Here is a 26,304-nt window from a genome sequence, read left to right on the forward strand (position 1 = left end):
TGGCACCTTGGAGAACCAGGCTTAATAGTCTTAACTGCTTACATTGTAAAAAAGAATCAGTTGTCATTGGCTGTTTTTCATTATTCTTCCCCCATGGCACTTATGTACATATCTTTATAATGCAGATAGCCTTATATTCTCCCACTTCCCATTTTGCAATTTATTTTAATGTCAGTCTCCCAACTAGACTATAAGCTCCTTGGGGACAGGAATAATGACTACTAACTCTATTACACTGCACTCTCTCAAACAGTCCAAGTGCTCTGCACACAAGTATTCAAGTAAATACTATTCACTGATTAATATTTCAAAATTCCCATTGTTCAAACATCTGGATAATATTATAATCAATGTATGGAAAGTGAGACAAGGAAAAACCCTAGCTCTGGTGAAAAAACAAGGAAAACTGACTCTCACAAAATCAGAGATAATTATCATTTTAAAAAAATAAATATTTACTGAATGCTTACTGTATGCCACTATACTAAGTTGGGTTTTTTTTGATATTTGTTACTGCCTTAAACACTGGGATAGATACAAAAATAATCCGATTGGACACAATCCGTGTCTAACATGGGGCTCAGTCTTAATCCTCATTTTATAGATAAGGGAACTGAGGCACAGAGAAATTAAGTGATTTGCCCAAAGTCACAGAGCAGAGAAGTGATAGAACCAGGATAGGAATCCAGATCCTCTGATTCCCAGGTCTGTGCTCTTTGCGAGGATAACAATCCTTCTCATATAGTTGACCTAAGTTCCCAGAGGATATTCCACTCACTAACTGGTCTAATGATGAAAAAAAAAAGCAGTAAATCCTTGACCAGTGGACATCTCCCCAGGCTAAAGACTGCAGTCAGCATCCAATGAGCTTTCACCATGCTCCCGTGGTACAGAGGTCCCCATGGCAGGATGGGTGCTGGAAGGGTACTGATTCATTTATTTATATTAATTTCTGCCTCTCCTCTCCTTTCCTAGACTGTAAGCTCATTGTGGGCTGGAATATGCCTGTTTATTGTAGTACAGTGCTCTGCACACTGTAAGCGCTCAATAAATATGACAATGAATGAGTGAACACTACTCTACTTTGGCATGTATTAGTATATGCACACATAAGCTCTCTAGTAAAGACTTTAGCACTGCCTTAATGATCTGTTTGGTTTGTATGATTCTTGGTGGTGTCTTTGGAATGAGAACCTGAATCTAATGTCCCAGAATTGGTGGATGATTAGATCGACAACATAATGTATAACTAATGGAAATTCGATAGTTTTGAATAAGCTAAAAAAGAGCAAAAACTGTGCTTAGGTTAGACATTTCTATAGACTTTGTAAATTTTAATATTGAAGTTTTGAATAAGCTATAGGAGTCATTCTTAAATTAATTTTATCCAGTGAATCAATAGTATATTTTGAATGGCTGCTGTTTCTTGAGCACTGTACTAAGTGCCTAGGAGAGTACAGTAAGGCTAATAGACATGGGTCCTTGCCTTCAAGGTGTTTACAATCTTGCAGAGGAGATTGCTGCATTTCAGCTAACTGAGAAACGGATCAAGGGATGAAGCAATATGTACAGCAGGAACTGTTGAATATAGAGTTTAATCATAATTTAGTGAAGATACACATACATGTGCAATCGTGTATAACGAGAGAAAAAATAATTTCATAGGACAGAATCTGACTCATTGCTGTTTCTATTTATTTTTCACACTTGGAAAAATATGGTGATGGAATCCATAATTTGTGCACTAGGACGTACTAAATATTGGAGGGATAGGTATGTTTTATTTGGCAAATCAGGTGATCCAAAGGAGGAAAAAGTTCATTTATGTTTCTTTGCATAAAGATTAGTAAATAAAAAGTGTATATGCTTTTATGAAGTCTCCACTATTAACAGAAGACCTAAATGTGTTAGCGCTGCTTCAGACTTCTAGGCTACCTATATATACCTCTCCTTGATATATAGGTAGGAGAAAGACAGCAGAGGGAAGGACAAAGAGGGTGATCGTTTCTCAAAAATGATCTAAAAAAAACTGTGATTGGTAGGAAATCCACCCATTAACACAATTTAGCTAAAATTTGGCAGGGATTTTCAGTCTTTTTTTTTTTTTTAAGAAATTATACCCTTATCATATCATAGTTTTATCCTGAATGGGTTAATGGAACTTCAGGAATTGACTTAGGAATGGAAGGGAATCTAGCTGATTCTGTAGTACTTTAAGTTCTTCCATAATGTTCTTTTTCACACACTATGAATAGAATGTTGTTGGAGAATTACACAGTGTTCTCCTAACAAAATAGTCTCTCTGGATTGATGATGCAATGTTGGAAGAAATGGATATAAGCAGCCTTGTGACGTCAGTCAAGGCAAATGTGCTATAATGTAAGTTTCCTTACAATGGAATTCTTCAGAACTGTAACCCTCCAACATTACCCAAAAACTGAAGGAATAATACTGAAAAGTCTCCTGATAGTGACAGAATTTCATCAGGAACAATGGATGAGCTTTGGTCCCGAAATCAATCAATGGATAACAATTACTGAGTGCTCACTGTGCTCACTGGGATACAGACATTAACAAAAAATTACAGGTAGAGGCAACTGAGTCTAAGGATATGTACGTACAGAAGTGAAGTGGGGAGGGGTGTAAAGAGCTTAAGGAAATATAGAGAATCTAAACTCACTTGGGGCAGGGAATGTGTTTACCAAGTCTGTTATACTGTATGCTCCCAAGCACTTAATACAGTACTCTGCATCACTAAGTGGTCAGTAAATATGATTGATTGATTAACTGGGAGATGAGAGAAAAGAAGATAAAACTTTAGTAGAGCTTTGAAGATGGGAATAGTGGTTATTTGATGAATATGAAGGAAGATGGAGTTCCAGGCAGGAGGGAGAATGTTAGCAAAGCATCAACAGTGAAAAAAGGAAGATCAAAGAACAGTCAGCATGTTGTGGGCTGAGGTGTAGTGGGAGAGGATTGATGATAGGTAGGAGGGAGGGACGTTATTGAGTGTCTTACAGCTCATGGTGAGATAGTTAAGTGAACTGTGTTTTTTTTTGAGGAGTGTGCAGAACTATTTTCTAGAAAAAATGTTTTTGAGGAGGGTTCCAAACAATTTTCTAAAATAATTACAGGCAGTGAATAATAATGATTGCGTTATTTGTTAAGCACGCACTTGTGTACCAACAATACAACAGAGTTAGTAGACCTGATCCTTGCCCTCAAGGAGCTTTCAATAGAGCTTGGGATACAGACATTAACAAAAAATTACAGGAAAAGGAGGTAACTGAGGTATGTACCCCAGGTACGCAGGGGAACACACAAGCAAATCAGGTCCTACATGGGGCTCTCAGTCTATGGGGAAGGGAGAACAGGAATTGAATTCCCATTTTGCAGGTGAGGGAACTGAGATATTGAGAAGTGAAGTGACTTGCGCTTCCAACTGACAAGTGACGGAGCAATAATTAGAACCCAGGTCCTCTGACTCCCAGGGCCGTGCTCTTTCCACTAGACCTTGTTACCGCCCAAAGTGAAGTATGAGAGAGGGGGGATAGGCTAGAAATAAGGGAAGTCAGCATGAGGATTGATGCAGTACTTGGACCACCATGGTAGTAGTTTAGATTGAGAGAGAGAGGGGGTGGATTCTGGACCTGTTGTGAAGATATAAGTAGATGATTTGATAACTGACCGAGGATGCGGGTTGAATCAAAGAGATGAGTCAAGAATAATAGCAATGCTGTGAGATTGCTAGCTTGTGAGACAGGAAGGATGATGGAAACAGTAATGGGAAAGTCAGACAGAAGAAAGAGTTTAGGAGAGATGATAAATTCAGTTTTGGACATGATGAGTTTGAGGTGATGGTGGAACATTCAGGTAGAGATGTTCTGAAGGCAAGAAGAAATGGAAGATATGGCAGAGGGGAAAGGTTGGAATAGAAGAAGTAAATAAAGGAGTCATCTGGTAGTGGAAGTCATGGATGTGGATGAGCTCCCCAAGGGGAGTGGATATAAATAGAGAATATTGAGAATAAATGGAGAATGGAAAGTCAATGGAGAATGAAAGAGGACCCAGAAGTGCGTCTTGAGGAACGACCCCATCAGCACCAATCCCACATTTAGGGGATAGGAGGCAGAACAGGAGCTGGTGAAAGAGACTGAAAGAAGTGGACAGAGAAGTAGGAGGAGAACCAGAAGAGGACATTGTCAGTAAAATAACATTTGATTGTGTTTCAGAAAAAAATGGAGTGGTCAACAGTACCAAAGGCAGCTGAGAAATCAAGGAGAATTAGGATGGAGTAGAGTACGCTGGACCAATCAATCAATGGTATTAACGCTTACTGTGTGCAAAGCACTGTACTAAAAGCTTTGTAGGGCACAATATAAAGGAGACACAGCTTGGCCTAGAGGAATGAGCTCAGGCCAGTTAGGCAGAAGGACCTGAGTTCTAATCCCAGCTCTGCCACTTGAATGCTATGTGGCCTTGGGAAAGTCACTTAACTCCTCTGTGCCTCAGTTACCTCACCTATAAAATGGGATTGAGATTGTGAGCCCCATGTGGGACGGGGACTATGTCTAACCCAATTATCTTAGACCTATCACAGCACTTAATACAGTGCCTGGCACATAGTGCTTAACAAATACCACAATTATTATCATTATTATTAGGTATAAATGATCCCTAACCACAAGGAGCTCACAGACTAGGCAGGGAGACAGTAATTAAAATGAATTACAGATATGTAATAAGTGCTCTGGAGCTGGGGGAGGGGTGAATCTCAAAGTGCTTAAGGGGTACTGATCCAAGTGCACAGGTAACACAGAAAGAGGGCTAAAACAAAGAAGTGAGAGCTTAGTCACGGAAGGCCTCTTGGAGGAGATATGATTTTAGTTGGCCTTTGAAGATGGGGAGAGTGGAGATCTGTCAGATACAAAAAGGGATAGAGTTCCAAGCCAGAAGGAGGACGTGGGTAAGGGCAGGTGGGAAAAAAGGTGAGATTGAGATGTAACAAGATGTAGACAAGAAAAACGCCAAAGATTAATGTTAGGAAGACTTGCTATGAAAAACCTGGAAAAAATCATGAAATATGCTGATGTAACAACTGCCACAAAAATACAAATTGTCAATTCTCTGGTGTTTCCAGTGACGACGTATGGATCTGAAAGTTGGACAGTGAAAAAAAAAAATGATAGAAAGAGCATTGATTCTTTTGAAATGTGGTATTGGAGGAGGCTTTTACAAATACCATGGACTGCCCAAAAAACAAACAAATGGATTTTGGAGCAAATTGAGCCAAAGTGATCTTTGAAAGACCAAATTATTCGACTTAGACTAGCATATTTTGGAAACATAATCAGAAAGACTATTTTCTCTGGAGAAGACACTAATGCTAGGAAGAGTCCAGGAAAAACATGGATAGAGTCCATAACAATGATAACAGAAGAATCATTATAAAGGTTATGGATTATGGAAGAAGACAGGACATTCTGGAGAAAATATATTGATAGAGTCACTGCGAATCAGAAATGACTCAACAGCACTTGATAATATAACATGTTGTGGGCAGGGAATGTGTTTACTGTTATAGTGTACTTTCCCAAGTACTTAGTACAGTACTCTGCACACAGTAAGCACAGTAAGCACATAAGTACAACTGAATGAATGAATGAATGAATGAATGGTGTTAGAGGCATTTACTATGTGCCAATCACTGTATTAAGCACTGGGATAGATAAAGCTAATCAGATTGGACGTAGTTGATGTCCCATGTGGAGCTCAATCTCAATTCTATAGATAATAGTAATAATAATAATAATGAAAGTATTTGTTAATTGCTTACTATGTGCCAAGCACTGTTCTAAGCACTGGGGGAGATACAAGGTAATCAGGTTGGACACAGTCCCTGTCCCACATGGGGCTCACAGTCTCAATTCTCATTTTCCAGATGAGGTAACTGAGGCACAGAGGAAGTGAAGTGACTTGCCCAAGGTCACACAGCAGACAAGTGGTGGAGCCTGGATTAGAACCCATGACCTTCTGACTCCCAGGCCTGGGCTCTATCCACTGTGCCATGCTGCTAGATGAGATAAACACAGAGAAGTCCAAAGTCACACTGCAGACGGGGTGGAGACAGGATTAGAACCTTGGTCCTCTGATTCCTAGACCCATGCCCTTTTCATTTGGCCATACTGCTTCTCAAGGTTATGGGCTTGTCAGAAAGTAAGGATGGTGGTGCTGTATATGGTGATGGCAAAGTTAGAGAAAGGATAGGGTTTGGGTGGGAAGATGCAGAGTTCCTTTTTAGATATGTTAAGCTTGAGGTGCTAGCAGGACATCCAAATAGAGATGACTGCAGAGGACTGTTTTATAGAAATAGCCAAAATGGTTTTGTAAAGTTCTTCACCTGAACTCTCCCTAGAACACTGAAAAAGTTACTACAGTAATAATATATAGAATACTACATAAGGAATAAAATTTTCATTGTCATTAACTATAGCTTGATCAGTTGCTTCTCCTTCTTACCTTAGGAACTCACTACAGTTTCATTTTTCTATTAATTTCATAGCACATCTATATTTTCTCATTACTGTAGTGGGAGAGTCAATGATACACAGTAACTGAAACTAATATATCCATAAAGCTGTTTTCCCCCACAAGGCCAGTGGAATGAAACTGAAAGACCCCATGATTTCAGAAATGTCACTGCAACATCTATAAAATCCTTAAAGTTTGTAATTAAAGAACACATCTGCTACAGGCAATCAAAAATGCATAAAATGCAAAAACCAGATCATAAGTCTTGAAAATTGATCTTGTTCGACAAGTAGTTTTGTTCTGCAAGAGAATCATTCCAGTAATGAAATACTCTTCAAGCTCCTGTCCTCCCTGCTCCACATGGTGACTGGAACCCAGCCAGCTTAAATTAGTGACACTCTTCTTTATATCCTGCACTGTCTCATAACTCATAGATTTCCAATTTATTGCTATGCACAGAATTGATTACAAATCAATTAGAAGCTGCAAAATATCTCCACTTAAAGACCAACAGGTTTAGGCTGAATAATACAGAAGAGGGTGCAAAATGTGGGTGAAGACATCAAATAGAAGGGAGGGATGGGAATGGTGCTCGAGGCTTCCTGTATTGTTTTCTGAAAGTTTTTATTGGGGATTTACCCCAATGTGGACAGTTTCTCTTTTGGGATTTTCCCCGAAGGATGGCGGTTGCAGGGAAAAATTGCCCAAGAATTAAACCTCTCCCAGAAATTTTGCATCCCTTAGAATGACTGGTACAGATTACTACTTACTAGGTGACAATCTGTGAATTAGAATGGCATTTAACTGGAACCAAAATTTAAAGATTCATGGGAGACACTAGTCAGCCAGTCAGTCGATCAAATTTACTGAGTTCTTACTGTGTGCAGAGCACTGGACTAAACACTTGGGAGAGTACTGTAGAACAATAAACAGATGCATCCCCTGCCCACAAAGAGCTCAGTTTAGAAGGGGAGACAGACAATAGAAGAAATAAATTCCATATATATTTAAGTGCTATGGAGCCGGGAGAGAAAATAAATAAGGGAAGCAAGTCAGGGCAACACAGAAGGAAGTGGGATAAGAAGAAAGGAGGGCTTAGTTAGGGAAGGTCTCTTAGAAGAGCTGTGCCTTCATTAAGGCTTTGAAGGAGGAGAGAGTAATTGTCTGTTGTATATGAGGAGGTAGAGTGATCCAGGCCAGAGGTAGGATATGGGCAAGAGGTCAGCAGTGAGACTGACAAGATCAAGGTACAGTGAGAAGGTGAGCATTCGAAGAGCAAAGTATTCCAGCTGGGTTGTAGTAGGAGAGTAGTGAGGTGAGGTAGGAGGGGGCAAGGTGATTGAGTACTTCAGAGCCGATGGTAAGGAGGTTCTACTTGAGGCGGAGGTGGATGGGCAATCAACTGTGGTTCTTGAGGGGAGGGGAAGTATGGCCGAACAGTATTACAGAAAAATGATCCAGGTAGCAGAATGAAGTACGGCGTGGAGTGGGGAAAGATAAGAGACTAGGAGGTCAGCAAGTAGGCTGATATAGTAATAAAGGTAGGATAGGATAAGTGATTGGATTAATATGGTTGTAGCAGTTTGGATGGAGAGGAAAGGTAATTTTACCAATGTTGTGAAGGTGGAACTGATAGGATTTAGTGATGGATTGAATATGTGGGTTGAATGAAAGAAAGGTGTCAGATATAACAGCAAGGGTTCGGCTTCTGAGACTGAAAGGAAGGAACCCGAGTTGCTTGTATCTGCCCCAGCGCTTAGTACAATGCCTGGAACATAGTAAGCATTTAACAAATACCATTATTATTAATAATAAGATATTAATATTAATACCCTTAATATATTAATACCCTATATTAATACCCCTTAATATAGAGATTTATAAACTAAACTTGAAGAAAATGAGGACCACCATATGGCATAAATTAAGATGAGAAAAGTTGCAGAAGTACAGGGAGGACAGGAGGACAGAAAACTACATAGTACACTATATACCAAAAATGCATATGTTTTACATTTTTAATGATTTAACGGGCAATACTGATAGTGAAATTTGGAAACTGTAAATAAATTATATGGGCCTCGTATTTTTGACTGTCTAGAAACAGTCCTCTAGAACAGCTTTATATATTGGAAAAGCAAAGCAAAAAAACCCCAGCCTTTTGATGAATGTAAATTTATCAAATCTATTTTGAACATTTAAATGATTTCGGCAATTTTCTATAGGATTGTAGAAGTTATATAAATTCAATCCTCTATACCTACAATGACATATTTGTTGGAATTTCATATATTATGTGAACTGCTGTTGCCCTGATCCTTTTGAAATGACTTATAGTTATGTTATACAGCATTATCATAACATTTTAATATGAAGGTCTTCTAATCAAATTCACTTTGCCAAATTCAGTTAAAATTCCTGATGTAATTTGGGGTTAACTTGATAGCAAATGAGTCAAAAATCTGGTTATATGAAAAGTTAAATTCATGTAGTTATAAATTTTTTTGTTTACAATAAATTATTCTAATGGTCATTTTCTGAACTCAAAAATTTCGCTCTACATTTATAATGAATTCTCATTATCTCCTCAGGTGCAGGTAGCACAAGCATTTATTTTTGATAATTTTTCTTGTCTAAAAGAAACTTTGCAATCAATTCCAGGGACCAAGTTGCTTTTATTAAACTTTAAATGTCTGATTTAAAACAAAGGAAACCAAAAAAAGAGGAGAAGGCAAAAAAAAAAAAAAAAACCAGGCAGGCATCTTAATCTACTTCAGAAGAGGACTGGGAGGCTTTGCAGTATTGAACTGCCAACTCTGCCATTTTAGTACAAATGTTCCTGAATTCTAATTAGAGAACTATTCAGTCCTCTGTAGTCAGAGTAAAATTGTTTTTGGTGTACAAAAAAGAGTTTCATATATTTGAGATACTGAAAAAGAGAAATGAGGATAGAACTATAATTTCCTTAGTTCCCTGTATAAATCAATGGTATTTATGGAAAGCTAAGTGCAGAGCACTGTACTAAGCATTTAGGAGAGCACAGAGTTGGCATGCATGTTCCCTTAATCTAATATTAATGCAATACCTGAGAAATAGAAAATGAATGTTCTTGATAAGCATAAGAGCATCTTCTGTAGCGTAGTTTTTAAATTGAGATGAATCAGCAGTAGTTTGCTGGAAAGCTCTAATATCCCTTAATATAAAGATTTATAAACTGAACTTGAAGAAACTCACAACCACTAAATGGCATAAATTAAGATTAGAAAAGTAAACAAATACTACTATGAAAGAAAACACAACAAAAATTTTCTGAAAAGCACCGTTAAAATGTAAATGACAGAAATCAATTATGTTAGTCTACCTTTCCAAGTTGCTCCACCTTTTGCATAATTTTTGTAACTTTAAAACAAAACAAGCGAGGGGCTATTAAGTGGGGAATGAAGTCTAGCAATAAATAAAATCAGAGAAAAAGAAAAGAAAAAAAGGACAAAAGAAAGGAGGAAGAGATGGGTAGCAGGGCTGTCTCAAGCTACTATTTCATGTCTCTTGAATGTAGCTTACAACAGGGATTCGATATCCCTGCCTCCTTTTTCCTCTTGCCCCTTCTGAGTAAGCCCTTTCAGAGGAGAGGAGAAACTTCCCTACCTAGGCATGTATCTGTGGCTTTTCTCTGATGCTTCCAACCTTTGTCTATCTGGTGAAACCAACTAGCCCTGATTACAAAAATAATCTTGCATTTCTTCTTAACATGCATGGAGGAAATCATATGACTAAATACAGTTTCAAAATCATTTTCTATATAAGTAGTTAAATTCAACATAACTTACCTGTTTTCATTTCTAACAATCGCTTTTTCTTTTGTTGACGCTCTAATTTTTCTTTTTCTGCTAGCTCCTTGGCTATTCTGGCCCGATTTTCTTTTTCCTCTGCTTCTCTTCTTTTGTGGTTTTCCTTTATTGCTTGCTATAAAAATTAACAATAAAATTGACCTTAAATATATATTTTCATTAATATATATATGTTACTTTAAAAAACTCGCAAGATAAATAGAAATTGGTTATAAAAATAATTAATGAACCATTACTTGCAAACTCAGCCAAAGAAGGGAAAACTTCCTATTCTGATGTGTTCCCAGTTACGTCCAAAACAAAAATGATATATATTTAATATAAATGTAATTTTAACAACTTTATAAAAAGGAAAAATATCAAGTCATACAGTATAGGTCAGAGGAAGAACTAGAGATGATGAAACAGAGGGACAGAGATATTATCCTTGAATCATCTCTCATCTTAAACTTGCATATACTTCAGTAATCAAACCCTGTCAGATATATCTTCACATCTCTAGAATCCACCTCTTCCTCTCCATCTACATTGCTATCACATGAACCAAGCATTTACCATATCCACCTTGACTATAACACCCTCATTACTACCTCCCTCCTTTCCAGTCCAGAGCTCATTATTCTGCCCACATTTTTTTAAAAGAAAAATTAAGTTTTTCCCCATTTTAAAAACCTCTAATGGTTGCCCACCCATATCTCTACTGAACAGAAATTCATCGTTATCAGGTTTAAGGCATTTATCTCTCCTCCTCCTCCTACTGAACTTTGCTCTTCTTCCAGTACAATCAGTCTTAACACTTTTCTCTAACAATAAGCTACTAATTGTGCCTCGATCTAGTTTCTCTTGCCGCCACGTCCTCTAACCTACTAGCACCTTGTGGATACCTTGTCCTACTAAAACCATATCTCTTCCGGGACACCTTCTCTGTCTGACCTTTCGTATCCCACCCTTTAGCCACTCTTGTCTGTGTCATTCATGCACTCAAGTCTGGATGCCCTAAGTGCATTAATACTCAACCCACATATCCTTATACTCTCTTGCTTCCCCTATATGTAATTTATGTTAGTGCCTGTCTCTGCCATTATTATTATTATTGTTATTATATTTGTTAAGCGCTTACTATGGGCCAGGCATTTTCCTAAGAACTGGAGTGGATACAAGTAAATTTGGTTGGACACAGTCCCTCTCCCACGTGGGGCTCATAGACTCAATCCCCATTTTACAGATGAGGTAACTGAGACATAGAAGTGAAATGACTTGCCCAAGGTCATGCAGAGGAAAAGAGTCAGAGCCAAGATTAGAACCCACAACCTTCTGAGTTCCTGGCCTGTGCTCTATCCACTAAACCATGATGCTTTTCTACTCAACTGATCCTCTGCTCACTCACCAACTTGAGTGCCCACAACCTCATCATTTCTAACCACTAAACAATCACTACTCTCACCAATCCTGAAATCCCTTTATTTCACCTCATTTTACAGATGAGGTAATTGAGGCACAAAGAAGTTAAGTGACTTTCCTAAGGTCACACAGCAGACAAGTGGTGGAGCCAGGAGTAGAACCCATGTCATGTGACTCCCAAACTCACGCTCTTTCCACTAAGCCATGCTGCTTCTCACTGGTCATAGAGGACACTCAGCCAAGGAAGGGAAAACTTCTGTAAAATGGGGATTAAGACTGTGAGCCCCATGTGGGACAACCTGATAACCTTGTATAATAATGATGGTATTTGTTAAGTGCTTAATGTGTGTCAAGCACTGTTCTAAGCACTGTCTATCCCAGTGCTTAGAAGAGTGCTTGGCACATAATAAGTGCTTAACAATGATGGTATCATCATTACTATTAAGGAAAGTGAGGGAAACCTAGAAATAAAAGTTGTAAAAGAGCTGAGTATGAGGAGCCAAACTGGATCCCAAGAAGGGGGAAGAGAGAAGTCTTTACAGTGAGCTGAGATGCTTCTGAGGGTCTTGCTAACCACTGCTTACAAGTAAGGATGAAGGTACTGACTAAAAATCACCATTCACATTTGTCAAACTGTAATGTTTGACTCCATGTCCATGTTGGACTCCAGTCCATGTTAAAGATTTTGTACTGTAAAGGACATGAATATTTTTTTCCTGCGGTATTCCTGCCCCTTATATGACTTTAAGTTCCTTTATTAGTAGTGAGGATTAATATTGCCTTAACAGATTAAGCACTCATGATTGGGTAAAGCAATAAATGTCGATGTGCTTGGAATGAGAAACTATTGGGCTAAAGGGAAGCAATTAATCAATGGTATTTATTGAGTGCTGCTTATGTGCAGAGCTCTGAACTTATGCTTGGAAAAAGTACAGTGAAACAGAGTTGGTGGACATAGTCCCTGACCACAGTGACCTTGTACTCTAAAAGGGGAATGTCAACCGAGGTGGTTGATCAGGGCTCAATGTTTCTCAGAATGTACAGAGAAGAGCAAAACTTGTTAAGGGTGGGGACGTTGCCTTCTTTTTTGTTTGTTTGCTTTTATTGTCTTTGTTAAGCACTTACTATGTGCCAGCCACTGTACTAAACGCTAGGGTAGATATAAACTAATTAGGTTGGACAAAGTCCCTGTCCCACACGAGGCTCACAGTATTAATCCCCATCCTATGCATGAGGTAACTGAGGCAGAGAGAAATAAAGTGACTTGCCCAAAGTCACACAGCAAACAAGTGGTGGAGCAAGGATTAGAACCTAGGTTCTTCCGATTCCCAAACCCATACTCTATCCAGTAGGCCATGCTGCAACAGTTCATCTTAATTTTTAACAGCTTTCAGATTCTTAGTTATAAGCACTGAAGGACCTAAATTATGAAAATTTTCATCTCAGACTGTAATCTCATTCTGGGCAGGGAACATGTCTACCAACTCTATTATACTGTAATCCTCCAAGACCTTAGTACAGAGCTCTGCACACAGTAAGTACTCAAATGTTATCAACTGAAGGATTCTAATTCCATTTGGCAAGTGTTTAGTACAGATCTCTGCACAAAGGAGTTTAAATAAGCAATATTGACTAAAATACTAGATATCATTGATGGTAAATCCTAGAGATGTTTTCTTACCCCATTGAAACTGCTACCATGCTGATCTAAGCACTTATCTTATCCTGCCTTAATTACTGTATCTGCCTCCTCAATGGCCTCCCAGCCTCCTGTCTCTCCCCACTCCAATACTTCATTCTGCTGCATGAATCATTGTTCAAAACATTTTGTTCAAAACTGAACAAAAACATTCAGTTCACATCTCCCTACTCCTCAAGAACCTCCAACGGTTGCCCATCCACCTAAGCATCAAACAGAAACTTCTTACCATTGGCTTTAAAGCGCTCAATCATCTCACCCCATCTTACTTCACCTAATCTACTACACACACACTCCTCTAGCATCAGTTTATTCACTATGCACCAATTTCATCTATCTTGCCACTGACTCCTTCCCCACTGCCTCCCCCAGCCTGAAACCTCCTACCTTCCATATATTCCAAACCACCACTCCCTCTACCTTCAAAGCATTATTAAGGTCATACCTCCTCCAAGAAGCCCTCCCTGATTAAGGCTCTTTTCCTTGGCTCGCTCTCCCTTTTGCACTGCCTATACTCTTCAATCTGTGATCTTTGGATGTGATATTCTGGCATGACTTCCCTATCACTGTGGATGGTATGACCATCCTTCCCGTCTCTCAAACCCGCAACCTTGGTGTCATCCTTGACTCAGCTCTCTCATTCACCCCACACATCCAATCCGTCACCAAGACCTGCCGGTCTCACCTTTATAATATCTCCAAGATCCGCCCTTTCCTCTCCACCCAAACGGCTATCTTACTTGTACAGGCTTTCATAATATCCTGGTTGGATTATTGTGTCAGCCTTCTCTCTGATTTCCCTTCCTCCTGTCTCTCCCCGCTCCAGTCTTTCTTCATTCCGCTGCCCGGATCATCTTCTTGCAGAAACGCTCTGGGCATGTCACTCCCCTTCTTAAAAACCTCCAGTGGTTGCCTATCAACCTCCGCACAAAGCAAAAACTTCTCTCTAGGCTTCAAGGCTCTCCATCACCCTGCCTCCTCCTACCTCTCCTCCCTTATCTCTTTCTACTGCCCACCCCATATGCTCCGCTTCTCTGCCACCCACCTCCTCACCGTCCCCCCATTCTCGCCTATCCCGCCGTCGACCCCTGGCACATGTCCTCCCGCTGTCCTGGAATGCCCTCCCTCCTCACCTCTGCCAAACTAACTTTCTTCCCCTCTTCAAAGCCCTACTGAGAGATCACCTCCTCCAAGAGGCCTTCCCAGACTGAGCTTTCCCTTTTCCCTCTGCTCCCTCTCTGCCCCCCCTTCACCTCCCCTCAGCTAAGTCCCCTTTCCCCCCTTTCCCTTCCCCTACCCTCAGCACTGTGCTCATCTGCTCATTTGTATTTATTTTTATTACCCCATTTATTTTGTTAATGAGATGTATACCCCCTTGATTCTATTTATTGCTATTGTTTTTGTCTGTCTCCCCGGATTAGACTGTAAGCCCGTCAATGGGCAGGGATTGTCTCTATCTGTTGCCGAATTGTACATTCCAAGTGCTTAGTACAGTGCTCTGCATATAGCAAGCACTCAATAAATACTATTGAATGAATGAATGTTCTTCCCACACCCAACACCACAGCACTTATGTATTTTTATATATTTTAAGTTATTTGTTTATATTAATGTCTTTCTCCCACTCTTGACTATAAGCTCACCATGGGCAGGTAATGTGTCTGCTAATTCTTTTGTACTCTCCCAAGTACTTAGAACAGTGATCTGCAACATATTAAGTGCTCAGTAAATACGACTGATTAACCTTACATGGAATCAATTGATGGGTACCTTTTCTGTGATTTCATTTTAATAAGGCATATTACTTTATTCCTCTAACTCACTGTACTTTGTTCTCATTTCTCTCACCGCCCACCCCCGCTCCAACATATTGCTTATGCCCACTCTCCTGCCTGGATCACCCTCCCCTTCACCTCTAGCAGACTACTACTCTTCCCATCTTCAAAACCACTTCTTTCATCCTTGATCTGTTTGTAACCCAATCACTAAACCTGGCTCTCCCTAGAAGGCACAATCTCCCCTGCTGTGATTCATCTTCACCCACTCCCCTACACTCACTGGGAAAGAGGAGGTGTTGGCTTCCTTCTCACACCCGTATGCCACTTTCGCAAAATTCCACTGCCCCCATCCCTTTCTTTTCTTGAAAGCCCATATCATCGGTTTCTAACATCCACTCCAGATACTAGTTACAGTCATCTACTGCCTCCTTCCTCCTATCAGGCCCCTTTCTCCAATTTTTTGAACTATTTTAGTCTCTCTCTCACAATCTTTCTATTTTTCTCCATCCTTACATTGATCCTTGGGGACTTCAATATCACATCGATGTTTCTGATGACCTTTCTGCTGCCCATGTTCTATCACTCCTCAGTAACAATAGCTGTGGCATTTATTAAGCGCTTACTATGTGCCAGCACTATACTAAACCTTGGCGCTGAAACAAGCAAATTGGGTTCAACACAGTCCCTGTCCCATGGGGGCCTCACAATCTCAATCCCCATGTTACAGATGAGGTAGTAAGCATAGAGAAGTGAAGTGACTTGCCCAAGGTCACATAAAATACAAGTAGTCGAGCCAGGATTAGAACCTATGACCTTCTGAGTCCCAGGCCTGTGCCCAATACACTACACCATGCTGCTTTTCTACTCCATTGACCACCTGCTCCACAATTCGGCCACTCACCGACTTGAACACACACTCAATCTCATCATCTCTAGCCAGGAAACAATCTCTACCTTCACCAACCCTGAAATCCCTCTCTTTGACTACAACCGCCTCAGCTGCCTCCCACTTAGCCATCTCCTCCCCACGAATCTGTGGTATGGTATTACCCTCAAATCTTAAGATCCCATCAAATTTTCTCAATTCATCATGCCCCATTTAGCTTCTGTATCTGCCTCCTCAATGGCCTCCCAGCCTCCTGTCTCTCCCCACTCCAATACTTCATTCTGCTGCATGAATCATTGTTCAAAACATTTGAACATATCCAAACTACTTTCACTTAATGACCAAATTGACACTCTAGACACCACCCTTTCTATTGAACTCAATTCATTTGTTCTCCTAACCCTTCCTTAATTTATACGACTAACCCACAGCCCTTGATCACCTCCACAGTCCACCCTGCTGGCTCTTGTGAATAAGCTGCAGAACACTTACTGGTGGAAATCCAGATATCAGAGCTACCTCATCCACTTCAAGTTTATCCTTGCGTGCTTTAACTCTGCACTCTCCTTTATCCATCAACTTATTCCTCTATCCTTATTGACACCCATGTCCACTGCCCTTGCCAGTTGTTCCAGATGTTTAACCTCCTCTTCAAAACCCCTGTCCCCTTTACCTCCCAAATCTCTTGCCACTAATGATCTGGCCACCTAATTTATTGGGAAAATTGAAACTATCAGGTATGACCTCCTTAAAATCTCCCCTGCCCCTTTCTCACACCCCTTCTTCAACTCTCCCATCTTTCCTAGCAGTATCACAAGAGGAGCTCTTCTGCCTTTTCTCAAAATCCATTCCCTTCAACTGCACATTCAACCTTGTTCCTTACCTTCTTCCATCCCTAATGTCATTTTCAACTTCCCGCTGTCCAATGGCTTCCCACTGCTTTCAAACATGTCCATATCTCCCCTATATTAAAAAAATCCTCACTTGACCTCCATGGCTCCTTCCAATTATTGCCCCATTTTCCTCCTACCATTTCTTTCCAAACTTCCTGGGCGAGTTGACTATACCGACTGTCTCAAGTTCATCTGCTCCAATTCTCTCCAAGACCCCTCTCCAATCTGGCTTCCATCCTTTTCCCTCTATAGAAACCACCCTCTCAAAGGCCACAAATGAAATCTTTCTTGCTAAATACAAGAGCAGCGAATTCGTTCATTTATTCATTCAATCGTATTTATTGAGCGCTTATTATGTGAGAGCAGTGTAGTAAGTGCTTGGAATGTACAATTCAGCAACAGATAGAGGCAATCCCTGCCCAACAATGGGCTCACAGTCTATAAGCTAATTCATCCTAATCCTCCTCGACCTCTCACCTGCTTTCAATTCTGTCAACCATCCCTTTCTCCTGGAAACATTATAAAATCTCAGCTTCACTGACACTGTCCTGTCTTGGTTCCCCTCCTATGTCTCTGGCTGCTCATTCACAGTATCTTTCACAAGCTCCTCCTCTGCCTTCTGCCCCCTAACTCTAGGTGTCCTTCAAAATTCACTTCTGGATCCCCTTCAATTCTCTACACCAGCTCCGTTGGAGAAATCATTCACTCAATAGTAGCCTACACACTATATCTTGATCTTGTCTATCTCGCTGCCGACCTCTTGCCCACATCCTGCCTACAGCCTGGAACACCCTTCCTCTTCATATCTGACAATTACTTTCCTTGCCTTCAAAGCCTTAGTGAAGGCACATCTCCTCCAAGAAGCCTTCCCTAAGTACTCTTTTCCTTTTTTTCACAACCTTATGCATTGTACTAACTTGACTGCTTTATTCATCCACCCCCGCAAGCCCCACAGCAATTATGTACATATCTGCAATTTATTTATTTATATTAATACACATATCACATCTCCCCCTGGATATGTAAACTCACTGTGGGCAGGAAATGTGTCTGTTACACTTTACTCTTCCAACAACTTAGTATAATGGTCTGTACATAGGAAGCGCTCAATAAATGTGATTGATTTAATGATTGATAATCACAACTCTTCCTGGAGGCTTTGCTGTATTAATTTTTCATCTCCCCTCCCTACTTCTCCACTACTGCCACTTTACAACTTCTACATCACCTAATCAATTGGATACTTTCCCTCACCCTCCCACCATAGCATGCATGCATACACACGCATACACACACACATACATATATATATATACACATATATATAGATATATATTTTTAGATAGATAGATAGATATAAAACTCTCTTGTTCTTCCCCTTTCCTGAAACTTATTTTTGTGTTTGTTTACCCAACTAGAGTAGAAACTCTTGGAGTGCATGTATAATGTCTATTAATTCAATTGTACTCATCATAGTTCAAAGTGTAGCTCAGAGTAAATGTTCAGTAAATACTACTGATTGACTAAAGCAACAGGATAAAATTTCTAGCATACAAAAATGTTAAAGAAAGATTTAGTATTTTGAGAACTATGTTGATATCTACATTTTGGGAGAAACATTTTGCTCTCTGGTGGAGCACATTATTTCACATTTTCTTTGAAGGAAGTGTTGTGAGTTATTTTTAATTATAACTTTATTTTAAAATGTGTCTTCCCCTCTGTAAGCTTCTTTTGGGCAGGGATCATAGCTACCAACTCTAATAATGTTGGTATTTGTTAAGCACTTACTATGTACAGAGCACTGTTCTAAGCACCCCGATTAGACTGTAAGCCCGTCGAACGGCAGGGACTGTATCTGTTGCCGACTTGTTCATTCCAAGTGCTTACTTAGTACAGTGCTCTGCACATAGTAAGCGCTCAATAAATACTATTGAATGAATGAAAGATACAGGGTAATCAGTTTGTCCTACGTGAGGCTCACAGATAATCCCCATTTTACAGATGAGGTAACTGAGGCACAGAGAAGTTAAGTGACTTGCCCACAGTTACACAGTTGACAAGTGGCAGAGCCGGGAGTCGAACCCATTACCTCTGATTCCGAAGCCTACGCTCTTTTCACTGAGCCACACTCCTTCTCTAGTATATTGTACTCTCCCAAGCACTTCCTGCAGTACTCTGCACACAGTATGTGCTAAATGAATACCATTGATTGATAGACCTATAATCAATCCTGAATTATTAATAACTACAACATTGACTCCTTGGAAAAGACCATATATTATGATTGTGGTACTGATCTTGGAAAGGATCATATAACAGTGGCCATCAGAATCATTATGAAAAGGCAACATCAATTTTGTGTGCCCAATACATCCAGGATTGTGGCTCCTATATTGGCCTCCTCAGGCATACATTCACTAATAAGTCAATTTCACCATTCATGGTGACTTCTTCAATAATGAGGGACACACATATATATTATAATATACATATATATATGTATATATAAATCTAGCTACCTATAAAATATCTAGCTAAAGGATTGCTAGATATTTATATATGTAATTATAGAAAAAAAGGCTTAGGACAGTGGGCATTGGAGGCTAATACATTTTTATTTTTTGATCTTAAGCAAGTCATTTCATTTATAGGAAATGTTACAATGAAAATACTATAGTTCTATAAAATGAATATTATTCTCTATTTTTTGAATGCTTACCAAAAATGGGAATAAAACTATTCATTTTTATCCACTTCGAGAAGCAAATAAATTACCATCCATCCTGCAGGTGAGATTAACAATGAATGTGATGGTTTAATAAAGCAAAGTACTAAAACCTAGTATTACTATTTATGGAAGAACTAAAATATGATTAAAAACAAAAAAGACTCTGCACTATGTCCAGTAGAAATCCCTGTTTAAATGAAGTAGTGAAAAACAATTCAATAAGTTAATCATTCTAATATTTTGCATCCATAAACTTTCTCCTGTAGCACAATGTTTTGCAATACTCATAAATATTTTAACTTTGATTTTCTCAGCTGAAAGGATAGTATTATAATTCCTAGTTTTCAGATGAAGATATAGATCATGTCCCTTCCCTCCAAAATCCCTTAAAAAGCATCTCTTCCAGGAGGCATTATCTGATTTTAAGTCCCCTCTTTCCCCATTAGTCATTCCAGCCCACAAAGTATTTACTTGCTTCATTACTTCTTCCTTGTTCCCTTGTGCCAATTGTTTAAATCTGGCCTCTCATTTGTTTCTCAGTGGTAAGAATATCACTTAATCCTCCTTCAGATCTCCAAGCACATAGTACAGCACTATTCACCTAGTAGCAGCTCAATAAATGCTGTCAAAGTCAAAGACAGAACTTGAGAGCGCTATACCTCTACTGCACAAACTTCAATCATTAAGCTCCATATTGCATCTTTACTGGGTAAAAGCCCAAAAGAGCAGAGTAGGAAGATAAGCATGAGAAAATAAAGAACAACAGTTTGAGAAGTTGTTGGAAGTTGGCACAAGTAAAATCAGCAATACTCCCTCTCTGCTCCCACCATGTTCAGATTCCCATTCAGTAACTCAGATGAGGTAACTAGTTCACAAATGGAAATGAATTTCCCATTTTCATGAGCATATTTGAGGGAGGAAATTCCACAGCATTACAAATGTATCCTGTAGATGTGGATATGTATAGTTGCAAATGTTATGTAGAAAATAAATCTCAACTTGCTATTGTTTCACGCTAGCTAAGCAGAACTCTACTTAAGTCCTAATTGTGGGTTATTCATTTAGGGAATAGATATGATGGAGAAGTGAATCATTTAAATAGGAGTCAATTATATTTCAAATGTGCAACCCCCAAGAAAAATCGAAATGATCAGATGGTGCATTCATTTGTTTTTGCATCATTTTACAATTGATTTTAAGAGCTTAAATATTCCCATTATTGATCCACCACATTCAGAGTATTTGTTTTTGTACAGCTTTTAAGATACCAGAAAAAGTAATGGCCAGAGGGAGAGAGAAATTCTAGGTTTTGGAGCATTCTACTGCAGCCATCTTCAGAAGTGGAGGAAGAAGATTAAAACTAGATTTAAGGGAAAAAATCTGATCTTGCTACCCCCCCCCCCAAAAAAAAATCCTGCTGAATTGACACCAGCTGTGAAAGTCTTTCAAGATTCTAAGGGTAGATAAATGAACTGTTTCTTAATTAGTCATCAAAACTCCACTTCATTTTGTGACTAAACATGAAATTTCTACTTATATGTCTCAAATACAGGACTGTGGACTTTTTGGTGAAAAACCACAGATGGTCCTGAGGAATTTCAATTATTAGAATTATGGTGTGGGTGCATTTAGGATCTTAAAAAAGAAATATAAAGGGATCATTTAATTTTATTTCACTAAAATGAAACTATTTATTTGGTTTTTCTGCAGTAAAAACAATCTTGCCCACAATTCTACAAATATACTGTTAAGCAGTATGCATGGTTTTAAGGAAAATATCCATAATTAATCATTTTAACATCTAGTAAGAGTTCTGTTCCTTTCCTATCTACCCAACAGGGCATGAAAACAGGGCATGAGTCTTTGATTCCTTGGGGCTGTGCAGGAGATGAGAGTTGTTAAATGATTTTGGCCACAAGCTGGGATTTAGTTATGACTATTACTGGATAAAACAATCAATGGTATTACAAGTTGTTATATTGTCCTTTCTCAAGTGCTTAGCACAGTGCCCTGCTCACACGGAGTGTTCAGTAAATACAATTATTGATATTACCATCTGTCCTTTTGCAAGGAAAACAATAACCTCACATGGATTTTAAGTTTGGCTTTGAAATAGAGGGATCTCCCAGATAAATGCTCTATTGCTAAATTATTTTCTACATATCCATATTATCTATATGTAGATAATAATATTGAAATATATTTTGATAAGGGTGAGGCAGACAGGAATCTGAGAGAGAAAACAAAATCTTAGAGTGATTTGGTCAGAAACAAATCCTCCTTACTCCGCAAGGGGGAAATCAACTGAGAATGAAGGGGGAACCACCTACCAAGGTCCTAAGATGGAGAAAGACAGGAACAAGGCCCTCACCTTTATTTGGCTTGCAGGTTGCCCTGATTTAACATGTTATAGGAACCTTAGAGGAATACAATTCTGAGTAATCAGAAGCTAAAATTTAAGTTGAAACATTACTAATATTAAAAAATTTGGGATAGAAGCACAACTTACATTTCTCCTAACAATGCAACTTTTTTTTTTGAATCACACAAGTGTTACAAAACATACATAATGCCAGCTGAGAAAGTATGACCACTCATCTAAAACTTTAAACACTGATGCAATCACTACTGCAATAAAATGTTGATCAATCATCTATTAGATTTTTTAAAAAATGATTTTTAAACGTTACTGTAGGACTAATAGAGCCATCTAAATAAAAGATCAGGGTGAAACTTCATTTTAAGTTCATATTTTAGCCATTTTTAGAATTTCACTGGACAAAACAATCTCAAGTTATTACCATGGATACCCCCATCACCACCCTCACCTTGCCAAGTAAAAACAAAACAGGACACTAGTGCTCTAAGGAAATTCGGTTCATATCCACTTTGTATGACAAAAATCAACTCATAAAAAACAAAATTTTCTTTGTTTGAGGTTTTGAAACCAAATAATGACAGAAAAAGGACACGAAAACTTGCAGTTAATATGCCTTTACCATGAACATTGTTTTGAAGTCATTCATATCAGTAAAAAGCTCCTCCACTGACACCTTCTTCACATCAATCGCATAGTAGTTCATCATGCTCTGGCATAGCTGTTCCAAGTTCTCATGCATTCTGTAGAGCTGCTTCCATTGTTCTCTGGCATAAGCAGCAAAGCTGTATACTTCAGTTAAGGTACTTAGGTGTTAGAAAGTCAATCAGTTTTTAAACCGTTCCTTCCTTTTGTTAAGTAAATTCAAAAAGCACTTCCTTTGTTCTTCCTCAAGCCTAATTTTATCAAAATCCTTTAATTACCTTCATTCATTCATTCAATCATATTTATTGAGCGCTTACTGTATGCAGAGCACTGTACTAAGCACTTGTAATGTACAATTTGGCAACAGATAGATACAATCCCTGCCCAACAATGGGCTCACAGTCTAAATGGTACAGATCTCACTTGACATAACTTTAAGTAGTTGCTAAAGAGACTTCGGCTGTAAGCTCTTGGTGGGCAAAGGTTGCACCGACCAACCTTAATGTGTTTTACTCTCCCAAACACTTAGTAGTATCATGCAGTGCATTCAGTAAATGCTCAGTAAATGCCACTGACTATTGAAATGATATATCAGTATCCTGCATCTTGCAAAAAGTAAGCAAAATACTGAGCTAGCCATCTTTAAATCTTGTATGGAATTCTCTCTCCATTTTCTCCACTAATTGCCATTTTCTCTTGAAATAAGTGTTCTATGTGTAATAGTAATAGTAACAAAAGAGTAAGGGAAGCAGTATGCCTAGTGGCTAGTGCACTGGCCTGGGAATCAGAGGGTTATGGGTTCTATTCCCAGCTCTGCCACTTGTCTGCTGTGAGACCTTGAGCAAGTCACTTCACTTCTCGGTGCCTCAGTTCCCTCATCTGTAAAATGGGGATTGAGACTGTAAGGTACTGTGTCCAACCCCATTTGCTTGTGCATCCCAGCACTTAGTACCGTGCCTGCACAAAGTAAGCACTTAAATAAATAAAAAAACATGAAAATTTTCTCTTCACAAGGGGGAATTACTCTACCATATTCTCCCAAAGGTTCAGTCCTTTGCATTGCACATAGGAGGCATGGGATAAATCCCACTGATTTGCTTGATTCTGCTGGATGTTTATCATTGCTTTCAATTTGCTATTCATTTAGAACCTGTAATGGGAATATACATCAATGTGATCTCCATGTTGCCCACTCCCAAGGCCTCCCACCATCTGTTAATCAAAAAATTGTTGTATTCAGGTTAAGCTGGATTGTTTGTCATAGTTATTCATATTTAAACTTTTAAGGAATACATAGTTCTAAGAAGATTAACTTCATAAAGAGAACAAGATATTTATGTGATTTAGCTTGGATTTTTTGTGTAATCCTTTTGCACAATTTTCTTGCATTTCAATAAACTAATGACAAATTTAAAACTAAGTGCTATTACATTTATCATAAATAAAGAAAATTTACAGTCACAAGCAAAGTCAAAAGAGCTCGCCTTTTCATTTATCCTTGTAAATAGCTAAGAGGTGAGCTGCACTTATGCCATTGAATTAAATGGAGAATAAGCTCTTTGAAAATACTGAAATTGTTACAGCTCAATTAATTAAATTATGTCATTAGGGATATTTTGTACTCAGCAAATAATCTACTATTGGATTAAATTATTTTTTCATTCGCCATTGTTAACTTTTAAATAAAAAATCAAAACTGGAGTTTTTTTAAAGCACATTATCTTGCTACTTGTTTTGCAGACTATTCATTCTCCTATGGAAATACAGCAAAATAATGTTAGTATTTGTTAAGCGCTTACTATGTGCAGAGCACTGTTCTAAGCGCTGGGGTAGATACAGAGTAATGAGGTTGTACCACATGAGGCTCACAGTTAATACCCATTTTACAGATGAGGTAACTGAGGCACCGAAGTTAAGTGACTTGCCCACAGTCACACAGCTGACAAGTGGCACAGGCAGGATTCAAACCCATGACCTCTGACTCCCAAGCCCGGGCTCTTTCCACTGAGCCATTCCTTCTATGGTTTAAATTAATTCTACATAGCTGCAATTTTTTTTGGCAGTGGAAAAATTTTCTTGTCAGTTTTGAAAACATAAAACTAATTTAATGTGACTCTGATAGTCGCACAGCATGAGGAATCATTCTGTAACAAATCACAGAGCTTCTTTTAAAGAGGGGTAAATTATTGATTCATTTTGATATGGGATCCCTATGCCAAATTCTCAAAAGCCTACTCTGCCCAGTGTTAGAAGCAAGATTACTTACACTTTCAGTGAGAAGCAACAGGAAATTGTAGAAACAGAATATGCAGGGCTACATTTAGTTCAGTTTGTTCCCTTCCTTTTGACAAAATAACTTGTAAAATAAGCCATATGTCAAATATAACTGAATAAAATATAAAGCAAACATAACATGGATTAGATTGAAGTTAAGCCCATGTTGGGAAAGTCCAAGCAGCTGCTTTAAAAGAGTAACTGTATTAAAATCTATACATTAATAAAAGGAATTATTCACCAATGGAATTTTTATGGAATTTTGATAGCATTTCAGACATTTTATAAACCAGTTTGCTACACAAATATATAAAAGAGCAGCCCACATTAATGGAGCTATTAGCTGTTGAAGAAGTAATAATATTTATTACTGTGTACAGAGTACTGTGCTGAGAAAGAATACACAGCCCACATAATTGACAGTAATGATCTCGATATGCCAAAAATACGATATTCAAAATTTACAAAATTGAACAAAGTTCTTTACATAATGACAAATACAGATGTTTTATGCAAAATACACATGATATGAATTTCAGAAATAGCTTCTGATCATCAAAATGGAATGTGCAATGAAGCTTATCACAAACCTATGTAGTATAAACTACATTTAAGCATACAGCATTAACATAAAGATGTGGACAAAAGGCAATGGTCAAAATAGTAGGTTACATATAGTGACCTACTATTCTGACCATTTCTTTTGTCCATAACTTTATGTTTTTACATATATGCATATATAAAAGGTTCCCTTTCAAAGTCTACTTCCCCACTGGTTTCTAACATGCTCATTATTCACCTATTTAAAAACCCCCTCCCTGAACACTACAGCTCCCTCCTGTTACAGATCACTGCCCACCTTAGTATTCGTCCCCAAGATCCTTGAGTGACTTGTCTACATCTGACTCCTCCACTTCCTCTCATCCAATTCTCTTCTTGATTTCCTCCAATTTAGCTTTGCTCTAAGGAAATTGCCCTTTCTGAGGTCAGCAATGACCTTCCTCTTGCCCAATCCAACAACCTGTATTTATTCCATACTAATTCTCCTCAATGTCTCTTCTGCCTTCAACACCACCGACAATCCCCTTCTCCTGGAAACATTATCTAACCAAATAGTCATCTCCAGCCCTGATGTCTCTCCCTTTATGTGGTTTCACACATCCTCCTGCCTTTAAGACAACTCTACTTGGATTTCTGGTTAACACCACAAAATTAAGATTCCCAAAACAGAACTCCATATCATC

At 38.7% G+C, this 26,304-nt stretch overlaps 1 protein-coding gene across 3 annotated transcripts in view; it reads right to left on the reverse strand.

Moving 5' to 3' along the window:
* DIAPH3 (diaphanous related formin 3) overlaps nt 1-26,304 on the reverse strand; it is a 314,905-nt gene that overhangs the window by 106,199 nt on the left and 182,402 nt on the right. For all 3 annotated transcript variants that reach the window (XM_029057148.2, XM_029057147.2, XM_039911199.1), the window contains 2 exons: nt 22,764-22,928; nt 10,359-10,494 (listed from right to left, as the gene is read on the reverse strand). In XM_029057148.2, the coding sequence (XP_028912981.1) occupies nt 10,359-10,494; nt 22,764-22,928 (301 nt within the window). The remainder of the gene's footprint in view (nt 1-10,358; nt 10,495-22,763; nt 22,929-26,304) is intronic.

Source organism: Ornithorhynchus anatinus, chromosome 2, assembly GCF_004115215.2.
Source record: "Ornithorhynchus anatinus isolate Pmale09 chromosome 2, mOrnAna1.pri.v4, whole genome shotgun sequence".
NCBI classification, from domain to species: Eukaryota; Metazoa; Chordata; class Mammalia; order Monotremata; family Ornithorhynchidae; genus Ornithorhynchus; species Ornithorhynchus anatinus.